The 20219-nt window shown below is 42.5% G+C and overlaps 1 protein-coding gene across 1 annotated transcript in view; it reads right to left on the bottom strand.

The window, feature by feature from the left end:
• Window positions 1-20219, bottom strand: part of dgo (diego) — a 34922-nt gene that overhangs the window by 4931 nt on the left and 9772 nt on the right. Inside the window, exons 3-5 of the mRNA XM_066283993.1 lie at window positions 1770-2127; window positions 1442-1714; window positions 1104-1389 (exon numbers count right to left, since the gene is read on the bottom strand). Of these exons, the coding sequence (XP_066140090.1) occupies window positions 1104-1389; window positions 1442-1714; window positions 1770-2096 (886 nt within the window). The 5' untranslated portion in view covers window positions 2097-2127. The remainder of the gene's footprint in view (window positions 1-1103; window positions 1390-1441; window positions 1715-1769; window positions 2128-20219) is intronic.

Raw genomic sequence — 20219 nt, 5'->3', positions numbered from 1 at the left:
CACAGTCGGGACGGACCTGGCGAGGAAGGGCGCGAAATTGGGTGACGACCCAGGGCTTTCCTGGCCGGCGGCATTTCTTGAGGGTGAGGGGGTGGCTAAGAGTTTCGCCCAAGGCGTCGGACTTGCTAAGGCCGGCCCTGCTCAGACGGTCGCTGCAACTCGGTGCGTGGGTGGCGCTTTCAGTTCGAATTTCTATGGGGGAATCACGGGTCTCCCTCTGTAAAAAAAACTCCTCTTTGGGCGAAACTGAGGACTGGACGAACTCCGGTTCTCAGAGGGTACTCTGTCCCGTTTAATCGCTTGGCGGTGACAGTGGGAACAATCAGAGCTCCCATTGGCCATGTGCTTGTCTACTTTTTTCGAATAATAAACAAGTAACAGATTCTTCCCGACAAAAAATGACGATCCGTTTATAAGCTTTGTTATTCCGCCAGCGGTTAATAGATGAATCGCCCACTTCGTAACCGATAACATGAGCCAAAACCCCGTTTCCTGAAAACGTCTCAATTATTCCAAATTTATTTCCCATATTGACTTAAACCTGCATCGAATAAAGTGCTGAATTAATGAGCCATTAAATAAAGATATCGAACATAAAAATTATCTCTCCGGCAATAATGCGTTTCGTTATAGCGTTTTCCTTATGGCGTTTGTCAAAACCCTTGTGACTAATCATACTTAAGATAAAAGTTGAGCATGGTAAATGAAGAAGGAATTTTAAGTGCCACTTCTGGGTTGGTCGAAGAACCATCTTGGCCTCACGAGAGACCAATAATGGTTCTGCGAAATCTGGGAAATGCGATTTGAAGATGCGGAAGTTTGGTAATCAATCGAACACGTTATTGATCCGTATGGACACTATCAATGAAGCCAATCAGGGGCTCCGTGTAGAAATCTAACGCGTATTATTGAGTCTACTGGAAAACTACCGATATTTGATACAACCTGCCTCGTGTCCCGAAGGTTCTTGTTGATTAATCGCATGGCGCGGAAACATGAAGCAGCTGTCGTGCGTAATTTAATCCCATGTAAACTAAACCTCGACACGACACCGAAGACACGCTTCCGCATTGTGCCCCTTAACTGTTCCAATTCGCACAAACCTTTGGATCCTTTCCCCTCGAATCGCACTTTGCTCTTCGAACGCCTCTTGCTGGCCTTCTCCTTCTTGCTGCGTCGCCCCTCCCTGGAATGATTGTCCTCCAAAATGTCCACGATCTCCCCCAAATCCTTACGCAGCGCGATGTCCCGCGCAGCCTCTCCTTGCTTATTCCTAATCGACTTGTCGCAGCTGGCTTCCAAGAGGATTCTGGTCAGCTTCCTTCGACCCATGGCTGCCGAGATGTGCAAGGCCGTGTCCCCGTTCTTGTTCCTTTCCGAAACTTTGCACTGCAACTTAACAATTAGGATTTTCGGTCATGAGGCCGAACGTATGAGGTACCTTAGCAGAGATCAATATCCTGGTAACACCAGCATGGCCGTACCTAGCAGCCGTGTGCAGAGCTGTGTCCCCATATCCGTTGCGCAGATCGGGGTCAGCCCCTGCCAGCAGCAGCTCGCGGCAAGACTGGTTATGGCCATTCTGGCAGGCCAAATGCAGGGGAGCAAAGCCCCCCGCGTTGTTCGCTCCCAAGGGTGCGCCTGCAGCGCACAGTAGTTTCACGGTCCTGCTGTGACCCTTCCAGGCGCATTCGTGCAAAGCGGTGTTGGCATGCTATAACCGGTTCCTTTCGTTTTAAACTTAAACGGGACCCAAGCGGCTCACTCACCATAGTGTCGGCAATGTCAATCCGCGCCCCCTTGGCCAAAAGGGCGCGCACCACCTCTTCATGGCCGTCAGCAGCGGCCCTCTGCAACGCGGTGCAGCCGGAGCCGTCGCGCGCATCTACTTCTTGAGGGGCGGCTATGGCGAGAAGCATGCGCAAGGCTGCGGGCCGCCCATTGGCGGCAGCTAAATGGATGGCGGTGCGGCCGAGGGCGTCGCGGGTAAAACGAGCAGGACCGCGGGCGGGCAGGAGACGGCCCAGGTTGGCGCAGTCGCCGGCCACGGCGGCGGCTCGCACTGCCGCCCCCGGCTCCCCTAAGGGGGAGCTCATGCTGCCCTGGTGAGGCCATTCGACATTCTATCTGTAAAGAAAAAAAATGATTAAATGGAGAAAGATGGCGTGTAGAGCTGCGATGTCGGGGCTACGATCCTCCCTCCCCGCCGAAGGGAGGAGGTCTTAGCTTGCGGGCCGTATGAAGGGACTTCACGTGTACCTTCTTCATTGAGTGCATGTGTCACTTTCTCGGATTTCAAATCTTGGCGTCGCCTCCGCGCCCACATCAGCTACATGAAGGCGCTCCAATTATATTTATAAAAATTTGGCCGCGGTTCTACAACAATGCACCGCTATTCGAAATAATAAAAAGACACCTATTGCGTGTGGGGCCATTTAGAGGTCCGAAAATAGACCCGATTGTCGCCGTCATCGTAGTACCGAGGTGTAACCAGTACCTGTGGGCGGGTCCGTTTTGAAGAACATAGTTGGACCGGATTACATTCTTTTTTGGTGACTGAAACGCTGTATTTATTACAGTCAGCGTGCAGTATGCAGGTAAATGCAACTAATTCTAATGTGAGATGAAACGGTACTTTGAAGTGTTTTAAATTAAATAATAAAATGATATTTTACTAGCATAAAGCGAATTGGCCATTGGCCATGAAACTGCATTTGCGTATCGACAGATGGGAAACACGGACGCTCTAAATATACATCGTATTGTTCAAGCCTGCTTGTCTAAATACATTATATTTCCCGTTCTAAAGTCAACGTTGAATAACTAAACAAATCCAAATAATTCCACTTTTATCAAGACTACCAGGTGATTAATGGGGCGCGTCTCAATCAGCGACTCCATATTTTCGTTCTGTTGCGCTCCTCGTCAAAGATCGCTTTTTATCGCAAAAATCGATGTCAACAGGAACATTATTTTTATTTTGCTGCTGTCGTCTCGAACGCAGACGTCAGTCAATTTTTACTTTCGTTTTACTCAGGAAACACTGAGTAATAATTTTACTTTTCTTAAGCAACTTACCTGTCTGCGCGAAAACTCCCCCAAAGTGGCCTAAGGCAGCCGTTTAAGTGGAAGGTACGACCGCTCAGGAGCGGCACCTGCCGTGGAAAGTGCGCCGGCGTTGAGAAAATGCGAAAAATTGTTTGCAACCAGCAATACACGAGACAAGACGCGAGTTCTCGCCCTTAAGCGATACGGGGAAAGACTGCCCCGCAGGTCGCGGACGGTATCGTTAATTTTTAATTATTTTCTCTGAAATTTACCGGCAGGGGTTCGAAGCGACTTCTGAAATCGTCAGTTTTTTGCGCATTTCAAGCGACGGGTTCTGTTTTGGCAATGTCCAATGGGTGTGGAACGCGTCAATAGCACAACTGACCTTAAAACCGACATTTGCCCTCAGTGCATTTACCATGAAAGTTGTTTATCTACCTGGTCATTTAGATAAGCAAATCCAATTAACTCGAATTTATAGATTAACGCGGCACAAATGCTTCTCTTAAGTCGTATGACACACACGCACGCATGCACGCATACAACGCAACGTTGCGTTCCATGCGTTCTACTAGGTAGCAATTTGGAATTTAGAATAAAGAACAACCAATTAGGTTGATTTATAAATGCTCATCTGAACGTAAACTGAGGAGTGGAGCAATCTGAATGGTTCATGCCAATCGCTGGCAGGTTTGTCTGGGAAACGACTTTTATCGAATAAAGAAACCCGCCACTGATTTGCCTTAACGTCATCGTTTTTCGGTTAACGGGGGGTCAGGTGTTTCAGCCCTTCTCCTGACCGAGAATGACGAATTTTTCAAAAATTATTCCCTTCATGAAATATTCATCGCATATGAGGAGACACGGGGCGGTGTTTGACGTCCTTCGTACCTCATGCTCCATCACTTTCCGCGCGACCAAGCTGTCTTCCTCATCGAAGTGGCCCTCGCTGTCACCCGGAAATATCGACGAGCTCCACGAATCCACGATTTCCTCGCAAATTTTCTCTGTTGTGAGAAAAACGTGCAGCTAACTGCGCTTTTCAACCAACACTGTATCGTTATCCTACTTCACGCTATCCCAACAGACAAAGACAGAGAGCGAAACATTCATTTCTTACCATTTGTTTTGGTGCGTCACGTTACCGCTCTGTTAATGTCATACCGCTTCAATTGTTTTGAATGAGAACTCGCATACTTCCAGGAATTCTTCCGAGAATGGCAGCTCACGTGTCACTGCTCCTTGGAACGGAAATAAGGAATTATTTTGTCCCTGTTAAATGAAGAATTTTCCCGAGATTGAGATTTTCCTAAAAAATCGCAACCAATACCTGCAGTCGACAGAAAAATACGGTAAATAACTCATGTAGTAATCGATGTAAATATACGTAAAAGTTCTGTAGGTCTGAGGCGGATTTGCTGGCTCTTCTTTTGAGTTTTCCCGAGTAACGCCTCACACATAATTTTATCTCTCAGCCCTATTGAATAATATCGAATATTTAGCAGTTAATAGGTTTCTAGTATTATTGTGTTGGAGTTAGTAAAGAGGTAAGGACCGGCACACAGGCAGAGCCATCTCCAGGCAAAGCAGCGTCTAGCGAATTTACTACCACCGCTGCTGCTGCAGGTCCAAATGTCGGGGAACTCCCTTTTGAAGTTCGGTACCTCTCCAGAACCAAAAAGGAAAGGCAAAGGGAGAGGATCGGCAGTCGAGATATGACGCAGAGGTGCGGTCGAGCGATAGCAAATCCATTAATGTGTTTTTTCTATATTTTGCTAAGTAATTAATTAATCTGTTAACTATGGAGAATGTCCCCAATGTTATTGCGACGTATACATCAACTTGTCGAGAATAAATCAAGGCACTTCTGCGTCTTTATCCCATTCATTCGTCCAAGCTCTCGACTCTAATCGTGGCCACAAATACCTCACAGGGGCTTCTGTTTCTGTTCTTCGTTTATTCCGGCAGTTTCGTTAACAATAAGTGTGAATATGGTCATTCAGACTAATTGAGCAGTCCAGTATGGAAACTGGACCCGTTTACGAACTATTAGAGAAAAATGCCCCCGTCAAGCGGGTCTTCATCATTTATCCCCTTTATATAGAAAAAACGACACCAACGGGTTACTTTTTGCCTTTTCTATTCTCATACCTCATGCGGCATTTAATGAGTTCTCATTATCGGAATGCGTGGCGAAATTAGACATAAACCTCTACCTTTTTATGGGCCGAGGCGACAAACCTCTAACCGGATCGCATATAGCCAGTGATAACGTTATAAATGCGAGAAATTCCTTAAGATTGGTCTTCGAAATGACTCGCTTCACCTCTTCTTATTGAAAGTGTATATGATGAAGATCAATATTTAAACTTCTGGGGCAGTTTTACGACCCATCATATCGATTTCTCCTTTAAACCGAAGCCGCGTGTTTATTGTCATATTTCGGTGATTACCAATCACATCTTTCGGCCAAAACTAACCATCCATTAATCACTTTTTTAAATATTTAGTGGTTTGCGCCTTGGAAATATACAAGTAGAACAGGATGTTTCATTTTTTTTTCCCCGCGCAATGCTCTTAAATTAACTGGGTAATTCGAGCCTTTTGCAGTTAGACGGGAGTGGTAATGTGTGTATGTGCAGATTCAAATCAGGCCAACCAACATGTCACAAAACGGTTTAAGAATAATATAAACTTTTATTATATTTCGTGCATTACGCAAATTACTCTACGTAACCCACATTCCTCTCGGAGAAGCAATTACAGCAAATAACATGGCGGTAAAATATAAATGTCTTTTCTTAATGGCCGGATTTATGGATGATTTTTTCCCGGAAAATATGCGGGTCTTTTAAATGCAAAGATCAAAAGATTTCTCTCATCCAGGCGAGTTCAGTCTACATGTGCAAACCAGTTCAATTCGAGTTTTTCAGCAAAATATTTTTCTCTGTGTTTTCTCTATATTTCTCTGTCCAAAGTGGAGCATATCACGGTGGAAATGTCTCAGGGAGCGATAACACTCCGCAAAGTAATTTTTAAAATGCTCACGGACCCATGATCAAAAACGCACCACTTTTGATATACTGGGTGGCAAAGTTTCGCAATTTTTTCTCATATTTTACGTATGCCTCAGGTATGTCCCCATTTGAATCTTTGAATTTTCGTACATCTATATATTTTCTCTAAAACCTTCTACAACAAAATGTCAAATTTTCTGGTAACCATATATAGGCTATTACCTATTTTCGGGCCAGGTACTATTTTCCGCTGGGTATCTTTTTTTAGAACACCCTGTACGAATTCGAACACCAGCTTTAAATTCTCTTGCAGTATTTTTGAATCGTTCATCGTTTTTGTGGAATTTGCAAAGATGCCCATCGACACAAATTAGGAGTGCAAAGGACGAAAGGAAAAAAGTAATCATCCACCATCGATTCAATCACATGTTTGAACCTTTGTCCACTTAGCGAGCAATCTCCTCGGGAACACCCAAGAAAAGCCCTGTATCTTTCCCAATTAAAACTTTTTCTTCACTCGTTAGTCCAGCTTTGCACCATACCCATCTATTCCTGTCAACGTCAAGAAGAACCGCTATCCTGGTCTCCATGTCCTGCCTTCAGGGGTGTACCTGTCTCAAAAACATGGATAAATGGTTCGTGCCAGTCTTAAAGCTGGGCCTATGGACCGAACGTGGATATTGGCGCGTCCAGTCTCTTGACCAATATTCCCATGCTCTACAGCATTCCGTTATGGATATCTTTCAGTAGTTGTCGCACTAAGGATCTACAGTTATGGAATTTTCTGCCGCAATCCTCGACGAAATTTGGCAATTCTGAATTGTGGTCAAAATTCGCACGCGCACCGTTACAACAAATAATTCACTCTCTTGACAGTTAAATCGATGCCCCGTCAAGCCCAGAATTTACCCAAATTGGGGTGCCAAGTACCATCAACTTGGGGACTCGATAAAAAAGATACATTGCTAATCATCAAATAGAGCCATAATCGCCTCCTTATGTGGATTCTATTACATTTTCAGCCCACACTACCGTCATTAACCCGATCCCTTGAAGGAATTCATCGTCCAATGGGCTGAAAAATCACCTCGGCGGAATTAATGAAGATGCCGATTATGTCATAACCAGCAACATATCTTCATAACCTTAAGGGCTCCTTCTGCTCTCATGAGCTTTAAAGTGGATGAATATTCATTTGGCTAAGTGTAACAATTTGTGTGCAAGTGTTCTCTGAAAGGAGCGGAAGTAAGTGAGGACTACGACCTGGAGCACCAATAATGTATGCTGATCGTTGAACTGACAAGGTATGTGGGACTGACACACGAGAAATAAACATTATTTTTTCGTTAAATCCGGACTTGATTTACGGAGATATCTGTGAGGAATTATTATGCCCATGCTCATAGCTTTAAGGCGATATACCATGGATTATTTCTGCATGAGCGCGTCAGCCAAACTGCGGCAAATAATCCCGCAAGTGTCTGAATATTGCCCGTTCCGATTAATCGTAATTAGCGCAATTCAAAGGATTAAAATAAGTCCTTCAAAGTTATGGACTTGTCCGGTATATCCTCTTAAAGCCGTTGAGGGCAAGTAAAATGCGAGGGCAAATGACTGAAGGAGCATGCACGTAGATGGATTGTCTCTGTATCTACTAAATGCTCACGTTGCGCGCTCGCTTGTTGCTCATATTTTTTTCTCTTTATTTTAATGGAATCCTCTTTGTATCTGTTACCCCGATGGTTAATTTATTCCCGGTGGGGCTTTTGTCCGCCTGCGAGCCGTATTAATTACCATAACCGTATACTCATTCGATTCTTCTCTGAAGATTGAGAAATGGCGATGACGACGATGCTCATCGCGTATTATACAACCGATTAAACTTTGGTTTAGTAGGGCTTTCAATGCAGTGACTCGATGAAAATTTTGATTCTAAGTTACCGTTAGGCAACCGCCAATGGTTATTAATGCTTTTAGAACAATTTCGGCCGAAAGCGGCGGGCCAGCAATATACTCACATAATGGCATTTACAGTTTTAATTTTAATAAAAAGTGTTAGTGCTCCGGAATCACCCAAAGCAAAAATTTAAGTGGACTGGGAGCAGTTTTTCATTCAGGAGTTATGAAATAATTAGTTGTAATTTTCCTTAAAAAAGTTTCAAACTGCGCTGCATACAGCCGTACATTCACCCCAAGTGTGCTAATTAATTTAAGCGACACTTGAGATTAATCGTAGGTTCAAACGTGTAGTCCGCGCAAACGGCCTTAACGATATAGCTACAACCAACAATACATCAAAATTCTCCATTCACCTTAGACGCAACGGAGGAACTACTGTCCCATGTATTATTCAACTGGAACTTCCAGGGCCGGTGGTCTATTCAAAATTTCGGGGAGAGCGCTTGTGCAGATCGCAATCGTTTGTCGCATTGGATAAAATGTATGACGTCATAGTCATAGAGTTTTTCTTATTGAACAAAAAATCCCTATACCCTGAAGTGTCAATTATAATATATTTATTGGGGCCGGTGTGACAATAACAGGGAAATTTTCGATTCGATAACGTTCTCACAATTAATCTTAAATGTGGAGGAGTTGCATCGTGTTCAAAAAACATTCTCTCGATATATTTGTTTTCTAACAAGACCGGCAAGACGCGCTCGATAAAATGTCGGGAAATATCACCTGTTGGTCTATTGGGAAGAACAAGGCATGGTTCGACTAATTGTCCATTAAAAATACCACACCAACCTCCCATAGGAAATTTCTACTGCTCCAACGTGTGAGTTCCTGGAATTTAAGACAACAATCTTTGTAACCTGCGCTTATCAGACAATAATATCTTACATAAATTTCTACGATTTCGGGGAATCTATCGATTAAAATTTAAGCGGTGAATATAGTTAGTTCTTGGAAGCATTTGAACCTTTTGAACACCTTAAAGTAGTGCTTCACGATCTTATACAGAAACATTGAATTTAAATTTCCCGCCACGAGGAGAAGAGGTGCCGCCGACTTCTGCCTCATACGAATTGTTATTTTTCAAACGGAAATGACGCCTTTCGCAATAGAGTACTGGATTAATACAAGTTTTTTTAACTTTCAAGCTCGATTTTCACAAACTTTTTAATATCTCAAATAGGTGCGTCTCGACTCCATCGGAAAATATCAAATTTAAATTTCCCGCGCACGAAGAAAAAACACTACGAACTTCCGCCTATGTATTTTCCAAGCGGAAATGACGTATTTCTTGGTACAGGACTTGATTACTACCGTGACAAATGAAAGTGCTAATGGCGTTCCCCAGTCTTCCCATTTCTGAGTGTTTTGAATGAGTCTCTGCTGTAAAAGTGATACGTTAAGTGAGTTTAGGTAAGAGAAAAGTGTTAATTGATGAAGTGGTTGTTTCCTGGGACCTGCAAGCAGAGGTGCAGTGAATGAACCAGCTTCAGGGGCGGCAATATCAGTGGAATTACTGGGTAAGATAGTTCAATTGCTTCTAACATCACTGTTGGCGTCAGTTTGCGCAAAAACACTGATTTCAGTGAACTGACACCAATAAACGAACAAACCGTGATCACGGGAATCGATTATCTAGGCCCCGATCCTTATCAGTTGATTTTCTATCCACATCCAGATCATCGTTTCCGAAAAGTCCTCCTGTGGAAACTGCCAACGCCAAATGGTTGATGACGTAACTTCGAATTGCTGGTAAATTTATCAAAATGGTAAACCGTATTTGAAAAGTTTCTGTCGACGGCGCCAATAAACGAAGATTAGAGAATTTTGTCGATTCGAGTACTATTACCAGCAAAAAGACGGATATAAACAAAGCGAAAATCATCTGAACGAATGAGATGGTTTCCAAGTGAGTATCGAAAGGTTAATGCCACTACCAACGCTGCATGGTACGTCTTGACCTTTACAACGCCTTAATAGAGACGTTTAGACCAAACTGTGAGCTCTAGACTGCATTATTCTATGCCACATACACGACTAAAACCCATTTGAATTGCTATCGCATACCTCGATGTCTTCGGCAAATTTCCTCGAGTTATCTTCGTGTTTTCACTTGGTTCTTATTAGCAATGCTGCAATAATATTGCTGGCTGTGCGTCGGGCAGGAAAACAACTAATTATGCTAATATGAAGTTTAATTATCTTCTTTTCCGATGTGTACTGTCACAGTGCAATTATTCACTCAGATTGCAATGCCCGAAGGAACATACCTAGAGAAATTGATCGGGGAAAAAAGCAAATTCTAGTTTTAACAGATGTGTGCGTGTATAGGAAGTTATAATTAATGGCGTAATTGATTCGATCGTCGAGTTGGTCCAGATATCAGCAACAATAGGACTCATTAAGAAAATTTCTTGTTTCTATATCATCAGTCCGGGTAATTGCTGAGGTATGTCGAGGAAATCAAGGCATATCCAGCAGGTAGGTACATAAATATTCCTCGTGATAGATGGACGATTAATGCGATGGTATTTCTCGGGATATGCTCGGCAAAAATGCGACGAGAAGTCATTTAAAAGGCGAAGCGATCCGATTTATATTCGCGGCACATTCTCATACCACATATTTCATTTTGCTTTGAATTTGAGTACTCAAGTAGGTTATTCCTATGACGAAATTTACATTTCTGATGAATGGCTGAATTTTAGTAATATACAAAGCTATCGCGGCCATTATACAAATTACTGGATTTACGCAATTAATTACGTTTACACCATATAATTACGCTTAGCAGATAGCCGGCAGTGAAAAAAATTTGCTTACGAGCCCCGATGCATATTAATAGGTCGTTGAGTTATTAGAAATGTGGCACAATATAATTTGCTTGTTGCCAGCGTTTTTGTCCTAATGTTTTGCTAATAATTGATGGTTCACGTTGTTTTTTAGTTTCGTACAGAAATCTGGCAGAGTAAAACGTCAAAGTCGCTTTATCGCCGCGTCGATCTCGATTCCGAAACCGAAACGAGTTGAGTCGCGGCCAATTAAAAATACCGACACGGTCGATTTATCAAATTCGGCGAAAAAATCGGCCCCCGTCGAAAACGAAAACAAGCCTAGACGGATATAAATTGCATAAACAAATTGTAGAAATTAATTAGGTTAATCACAGACAATCAAGAATTAAAATATTTACGAACGGAGGTGAAAATAATTTTCGATCGGCGTTTTGACGGGAACGCCCACAGTGTTTTCTTCATCACTATTACTACGAATCGTCAGGAATCCTTCACTCCCTATCACTTCCTGAAAGCTCCTCGACGCCTGAACAAATGGTCCAATACATCAAAACCGGTAGCACTTCACCTGATCAATAAAAGTAGACAAATGACAGATTTCGCGGGAAATAAACTAGACTTGACCGCCTTATCCGAACCAAAATCAATTACTTTCCCACATAAAATCCACTTAAGTGCACCTTTTATGAGCTATTAATTGATCATTTTCAGATTTCTAATAGATATCGATAGGGGATCTAACCGATGTGCCGCGATTGTTTCCACGGTGGGAACTGCTTCGGTAGTCACTTTATGTTGGTTTAAATGGTGTGCAAAAATCCGCTACGCCACATCGTTGACAACGACGATTATTTGTTGACGATATTTCTGACAGATTTCCAGACAAACCGTCATGTCGCATTATCACAACCGCCCAAAACAATCAAATCCGAGTGTCCCCTCGACGGGAGCGAGGCAAAAGTCCGGTCTACAGTACGCGGGGCGTCCATTTAAAAATACCCGCCATTGTTTAAATCGGAATATGCCGATACTGTTTCAAATTGATTGTTTTTACGCAAACGCCTTGACCGGCTATTAGCACCACGTTTGAAGTCCGCAGTTTAATGAATATTGACTACAGTTTTATATTGCGAGAGAAATTTCGTATGATATACACGCATTATCGCATTGTTTGTTTAATACGGAGCATTTTGATTGATTTAATGCGTGTTTTATCGAGAAAAATTGGACGTATTTCAATTTTTAATATCGGAAAATCTCCATTGACCCATTGGAAGCGAGCCGGTCCTGTTTCGATCGTTCGTTAGCTCTCTCGTAGCGCGCATGTAATTGAGTTAGTGCACCTTGCTCATTTAGACCCCTATTGTAGATAAGAACTGTCAAATATGGTCGCAAACAATGCCACGGTCACGTTGGGTCCGGTGTCTCGCGTAAAGTTAATTAATCGGCTCACCAGGCATGTCCGTCCCGTATCAGCATAGAGTCGCTCCCACCATTCGATGATATCAGCTCCGTTTTCGGAAGGTCAAGAATTCGGCAGGTATTTTTTCTCGGTTTCTGGCATTCCCCGGTGGTGCATAAAATTATGGTTGGTATTTAAAATCCACCATCAGCGCGGCGATCTCCCATCGTCCGGTATATTTAAGTGGACAACACACGCTCGACATGGGACCGTCGAGATATAGTAAAGAACGTTGCATCGATGTAAAAGACAACTTATTACGTTTATTTTCCGAGATGTCAGCTCACTCGCATTGCCCGAGGCTGCGAGTGTGAGAGTTTTTTCCACGCAAAATCCTGTTAGGGAGATGTTGCGGAAAATACAGCGAAAAACCCAGGTAAAGGCGAATGGACTATCACGAGCACTGCTTTGGTGGCCGGTAGAGTAACGGATGAGGTTCGCGACGCCGCCCCGAGAGGAGGGAGTGCCCTCCACTCCGACCTTAAGTCGCCGATTAGCGACCCCGAAAATCCCCCTGGGAGCGTAATACTGAAACGATTTACGAAAGTGGCGATGCACAGGGCATTAATTAAGCACACTTTGAGGGGTGATCCGCACAACATCCATCATAATAACTTGTGAACTACTCATTTACGTTCCCGTCTATGACTTAAGGCGAAACCGTAACCAATCGGCTTTATTATCACGTGTTTCTGACTCGTTCTCTTGACAAAGAAGCAAATTTGCCACTATTACCAACCATAATTATGTTCCACCCGTTCCTCCCTGCATCCTTATTCTTGCAATTTCGATCATTCCGATCGCAAATTGCCGGAAACATCTGATTTTTCCACCTTTGATAGCATCGAACACATGCACAGAGCGTTCAGCTCTTGGGTCTGATATCTTCAGTGAAAAGAGAGCCGACTTCAAGGTTACTTTCATAAGTGAGAGATGTTAGATGAGAAATTTAAAGTGAGCGCAAACCGCAACTGGATTGAATTAACCTCACTTTGAGCATCATAAATCTTGAGTGTCCGGTGTTGAGTCGTAGATCATAGGCGGACATAAAGCCATAATGGGCGATCCAGTGAGTATTAAATTTTAATGATTTCTTGATAGCAAACAAGAAGAAACCAGAGGGTTTTGTAGTGATTTTTGCGCGAGAGGAAACGGAGAACGGTGCCCCGCTCCAGTGCCGTGCGGTCCAATACGCTCAATCTGGATTAATTTTTAGAACGTACGTGTGCTCGATTTGATCGTAGCCTACACTATATATACAGAGTCCATATGGCAAATTAGTAGAAAATACGGCCAGTTAACGTAAAGTTTATTCCGATCGAGAGATCTAGATCAAATCTCGTTTATATTAAATTAATTAATTAATAAATTCCTGGAATTGCACACTCGTGAATATACCAGGTCGAGTTAAAAAAATATTGTTTTTTTGTGGTTGATCGGGCTTCTGGAGATTCAAATCGCACCTCTCGCATCGTGCCCGCGCACACCTTCAATCGCTTTCCCATTGAGCATTAGTACTAATTCGCGGAACAATTAATAACAATTAACTGAATAATAAACGTGTTTACCAGCACGCCACTTCCCTATCGCTTAATTATTGTTATTGAAAGCTCGCAGATACGAATCAATTCAATTTATTGTGGGTTACTAGAGCAAAAAAGTCTTTGCTAGTGCCAACAACATTCGTTTCTTCGTTTCCCTATACCGAGCGTCGCATTCGACGAGAGCTGCCTATAAATTCCTTTGATTGGGTTATTTGAACGTGTTTCCTCTCTGACGTTTTATATTCTTTGTCGCTGTTAAATAATTTCGAAAAAGGATAAATTTTCTGTTTTATGTAACTTAAGCTTTTTTATTGCTTTATCAGCGAGCGCACCTGCATTCCGTTTATCTCATTTTTGCAGCGAGGGGAACAACATTAAAAGAGCTTAATTTACGAAGAAAATGTAGGTAATTTCGTACGCAGATAAGCGCGTCACGTTTTAAGGCTGTTTGGGTAAAAATAGAAATAGTAGTAACTATCGCGGTCTTTATTATGGGTTATTTCGGTATGTAATTACCTAGTCAATTTTCTGTTTTATTTTTCAGGGGGGGAATGTTATTCTTTAATTAATTTTTTCTTGACAAATGGCGGAAAATCTGCGAGCCCCATCTGGAATAACAAACACGACGTGCGAAATTTATTCAAGCCGAATTTATTGTAAAATAAACGCAGTCCTTCAATGCAGCGGGCCATTTAGAACTCACAAGCGCAGCACCAAAAGGCCAAAATTTCCAAAAGCTAATTAGGTTTTTTATTCGGGAATTACTGCCCCAACACCTGACGATTCATGACAGTTTTTCGTCCGTATTGACTTAACTCCGGATTCCCCCGTCTGATTGGGTCTTCCGCGTAGGGCCGCCGCTGACTGACACGTAGGCTCGGCGGGAGTTTTCGGTCCATTCGCCTCCTCTAATGGGCGCCGATAAATAGGAACACCCATTACGTACAGGGTGTCCACGCGAAGAGTCCCCCTTCGACTTTTTAACGCATCGAAGTGGAGAAATTTTTCCAGCGAAATGTGCTCGAAAGTTCGTGTAGTTTTTCAAGATCTACAGCAGTTTCATGCAGGGCGTTTAACGAACGAGTACCAACCCAACATGGTACTTTTTTTGAACAATTGACCATTTCTTTTTTTGCATATTTAAATTCTGCGTTCCGTTACGAATTCCACGATATGCTGGGTGTCCCAGAGAGTCAAGGCATAACCACATATTCCTTGGTCAGATATATGTATATCGATTCATGGTGATATACTTATCTACGAAATTGCCTTCTTCTGGAGGTGCAGTCCATCAAAGATTCGTCTTTTTTTGTCAATTTTGCAAATAAGCCGATAACGGCAGTATGGATTATAACGAAGTTTGGTGCATAATCTCTCTGCTTCTCGGGGCACATTAGACGGGAGTGAGTCGAGAATGAGCTGAGCTGGCGACCGCCCTCTTGTCAATTATCCAGAAGTCTAAATAAAGAATTACATTTTTTCCGTTTAATTGAGGCTCCAAATCAAAATTCAATGAAAGATTTTTGAAAAGTTGCATAATTGACCGCAAACTTCACATAAAAAACTAACCGTCTTCATAAGCGAATAAAAAAGTTCTGGTGTATTTAACATTCGACCTTCTAGGAACTGACCCCTGATAGTTTTGGAATAGTAACCCCCGTCTAATGTGTCCCGAGAAGCAGAAAGACTGTGCCCCAAATTTCGTTACAATCTATAGGGCCCTTTCGGCTCGTTTACATTTTTTTTTAAGTGAAACTTTGACGGGCTGTATCTCCAGAAGGAGATAATTTCGTATACAAGTATATCACCACCAATCGATAAATTGTTGACCGAGGGATGTATGATTCAGCCTTGACCCCCTCGTTCTGGGACACCCTGCATACGGGTCATACCTCGAATCTTATAATTATTATTCTTATAGTTATAATGAAAAGAAAAGTGCCAAATGTCTACAAAATTTGAAAAAAAGATATCGATCGTGCGTTGAACTAACCTGAACTAACCGGAACGATACCTGTAAAATAGCGACAGAAACAAAGAAATAAGTTTATTCTGCCTTATTGTCGTTGCGCTCAATTTCATTTAATTTTTATTTTAATTATTAATATTAATTGCACTCCGGTTGGGCTGAAAAGTAAATATTGAGTTTAGAAATGAAAAAAAATTAAAAATACCTTTTGAAGCATTTCCCTCATATTTTAAGTAAATTGACACAATTTGGCACCTTTCTCCGCAATATATATATAAAAAAATATATATCAATTTTCATAGAAAATATCGATTGTAAACGCAATAAAGTGTTGAATTTAATTTTGAAGCAGCCCATAAAAATGACAAAACAAACGACCACTAGTGACCACATCGGCCATATTGTTTTCAAAACCGAACAAGAACGTCGACATCGCACCGTGTTGCGCGGGAGGCAATTTTTGTAAATATTCCAAAAATTATCAAATTTGAGGAACGACACATGTGTGTATATCTCGTTGAATTCGCGACACTACGCCGAATTTAAATAAGTCAAAAAAAAAATCTTAATTGTTCAAAAAGTGCAACGTTGGGTTGGCACGCGTTTGTTAAACATCCTGTGTCAAACCGCTGACTATCCGGACAAACTCCGTGAACTTCCACGCGCTTCTCGGCGGAATCTTTTTCCTATTTCGATGTGTTAAAAAGTCAGTGGGGGCGTGGGACTTTTCGCGCGGTCACCCTGTAGATTACATAAGTGACTTGGCTAGTCCTCAGACGACTCCGAACAAGAGCCGATAAATTAACGTAAGATTTACGATGAGAAGTTATGGTTCTATTAAAGCATAATTTAAACGTGTCTGTTCAAATTATGAAAAATTATGGGAAGGCGGTTCTCCCAGAGAATCGCTACAAGATTAATCAACGATTCCAATCACAGATATTTTTTTAACACCGAGTAAAAAAATGAATCGATCCGGCCCCCTTTAATAAATTATTCATAGAGATTTAAACTTAAATGTCCATGAAGCCTCTATGAATCAGAGAACGGCATTGCGACCGACTGCCGTTTCGTCAAAAATTTCAATTTCCGACGGCGTCCCAGTGTCGTTCATTTTTTTTTTCTTTTTTTTTTTAAACTTTTTATCGTACATTTTTACGGTTTTTAATGCAGAATCGTCGGATTTTGCAATCGTTGCAGTTGCGGCAATTCATTAATTCAAATTTTATACATTCCACCCATTTATCTGGGCGGGACGTGACGGGCATACACTCTGCGATCGTAACGTGGCGAAGATACTTTCGCCTCCCGCCTTTCTCTAATCGTCTGCATTACCGTCGTGCGTGGTAGTCCTTCGAAAATTTCCAAAAATTCCCCTCTTTGTCATTTTGATTTATGCTCCTCGTATAATTCAACTCAATAAATTAGCATCAGATTTATGAGGAAAAATTAAGATTTCTGCGGGATAATAACTTAAACACTTCGCCTCTATTTATTATGCCTATTAAAAGCGAGTCATTGCCAAATAGCGGCCATTAATTCACCATCTTGGTTCGACCACGTTGGGAAACCTCAAACTTCGGTTCGTCATCGGGTAAGCTCATTAAACTGTTTAAAAGCGCTGACGATGATCGACTTCTCCGAAATTCTCGGAAAAGCGAAAATCGTCGGGTCGCCCGCTGACAAAGTTCGATTTTTTTTTTCTTTTTTCCCGAATTTCCAATGCGAAAATTACGGATTTGAAAATCTCGGCGAGCGATTTTTCACATGCGATCCGAATAAATCGCTGATTGGTGCCCATTAATTTTCTCTGCCCCTTTAGTCAGTCGTGATGTCACTCGGTTTGCAGTTGCTCGCCTGGTTATTAATGGTGACAGGTGGGCAAAAGCGCAGGCCACAAAGTTAACGACAATAATAGAAAATCTCGGTGTGCGACCCTGTTGGGTCGCACACCGAGGACTTCTCATAGTTTTATTTGCAGGATAAATTGGTCCGTGAACTAGATTTTTCAGGTCTACTCGACTTTCAGTAAAAAGCGACCGACCATCAATCATCCAACGCAAACGAACCATCAGATTTAAATTATCTGGAAGAGGCTGCGTAAATAATACTACTATACGCCGGACCTACTTCAACTTATGATTAACTCGTTTTTGTTCTATTTCGAATTAGATATTTTGAAACGAGGTTAGAGATGGATCCGAGCGAGTGTCGAGACCACCGCCAGCGAAGGAATTTTTGCGGAAGGGGGCACACACCCAGTGCAAATTACACGCTTTTTAACGACGAAAATTGAGGAAAATTCATTTGACGTGGCAAGGCGGTCGAGAACGGTCACGCCTCCGCTTATTATTAGTCCGTATATTTTATTGTCCCTATCTGGGACACTAGGCAGGGTTGACCTTAAAAACTAAGTCAAGTGCTACTACACACCCAAATGACGTGTACGAAAACGAATGCATTTTAAATCGCCTAAAATCAACTGCGTGACGTAGAAAAGGGAACACCCCGTAGAAACGGCTTTATTCGAATAATTTTTGGCACGCGTGTCTCTAGCTCCAAAACAAATGCTTCGTTAACAAATCGACAAATTTAATTGTTAAAAACCAAAAGAAAATTAATAATTTGTCGGTCCTCCGTGGTGTCCCATACATTCCTGTGCACGCCTAGGCACGGATCTAATGAGGTGATCGACGTCCCCTTGGGAGACCTCGTTCCAGGCTAACTGGACAGCACGACGTGGCGCCGCTAGAGTTGCTAGGGGATGGGGTAAATTGTGCATCCTCCTATCTGCAATATCCCGCACGTGTTCAATTGGTGAGAGGTCTGGAGCGCGAGGTGGCCAAGGCAGCAAATTGATTGCTTTTTGTTGAAACAAGTCCGTCTGGCCACATGTGGTCGTGCATTGTCTTGCTGAAGAACTGGATTAACGAGGATTTTCACATAAGCCACGAGATGTGCTTCCAAGACTTTTTGGATGCATCGTTGGGCTGTCGCAAGGCCTCTGATGGAGGGGACCCGCTACCACACGCAATAGCACCCCAACAGTCTGACGGACGTGCCTCTGTATGGTAAACTGAGGATCCCCTCTTTCACCCCGTCCTCTTCTTACTCTTGCCCGGCCATCAGGCATGCCCAAACAGAATCCGGATTCGTCACTATCCCTCTCCAGATTTCAGTGTATCAGTTCTCTGCACAACTGCAGTCGATTTTGACGATGATTTAAGGTGAGGGGTAAAACACGATGGGATGGTAGGGAATTGGTCTAAAACATCTTATCCGGCGATAAATGGTTCGAATTCCAACGGGCCCTCCATTCTCAGCGAATCACCGCTCCGTCAGCTTCCTCGACGAGGCGAACTCATCTCTTAGGGCCGTAATTCGAAGGCGGCCATCTTGGCGTTCTGTAGTTCTTCGGGCTCGTCCAGTACCTGTTTGGTCTTCTTGAAACCATGCCCGACAACATCTCACTGTAGCGTTCGCACTACGGTTCGTTCTAGTGGCGATTTCCCTGAATGACCGGCCCCTCGTACACTCATAAATTCGATCTCTCCCAAGCTCGCTCAATTGATGGAAATTTCTCGTTTTTATAGGCATATTTGATTAATCTAAAAGCACTTTCTAAGCACACCGTACACCAATAAATGTTATTTCGCGGCCATATTATTGATATTTTATTGCAATTTAAAAAAAAAATAACAAAAAAAACGGAAAATTCTTGATAACCCGCGAATTTATTGACGAAGATGGCGGGAAATTTAATCGTTTTCTGCGTTCCCATATGCGAACGTGCGTAGCGAAACTCAATTAAATAAAAGCATTTTTATGGGGTGTGCTCTTTTCTATGTCACGCGGTATATCCACTTTGAGTCAATTTCCCGACCATCGTCATCTACCAGATGATGTTGTCCTCAGTCCAGATAGAATGTTGTTGATGTGCGCTAATGTTCAAGCTCGGCTTTCACCGAAAATCGATTAAACAAACCGCGATTAAAATTGTTTACATTACAGCTCCTTTTTTATTCTTCTTTAATAACTTTGCTGTTATTAAGATAGGAATCTATAAGCTTTAGATCTGTCAATAGTTCCGGCCGAAACCTCTAAAGTAACTTGACGTTCCCATCGCTTTCGAGGGGCCATCTGCGGTTCCTCGTTTCTGGTCCCAAGTAATGAGATTATGATTATTAGTTCTGCAATTTTAGGGAAATAAATAACGTTGGTGATGAGCCTTTTGTTCCGCTGGAAAGTATAATTTCGAGAATATACGAATCCGCTGGCTGGCTTCGCTATCATCTAACCATGATCGTCCGACAATTGAAAACACTCAATAAACCAGCCGCCGCCAAAACCCGTCGGGCTACACCCTGTATCGAGCCTATTTGCATACAATACAAAACGAAATATCGCCTGCTATTGTTTGGCAAA

The sequence above is a fragment of the Euwallacea fornicatus genome, chromosome 7 (genome assembly GCF_040115645.1).
Source record: "Euwallacea fornicatus isolate EFF26 chromosome 7, ASM4011564v1, whole genome shotgun sequence".
Lineage (NCBI taxonomy): Eukaryota > Metazoa > Arthropoda > Insecta > Coleoptera > Curculionidae > Euwallacea > Euwallacea fornicatus.
This window is presented reverse-complemented; position numbering and strand designations above follow the sequence as displayed.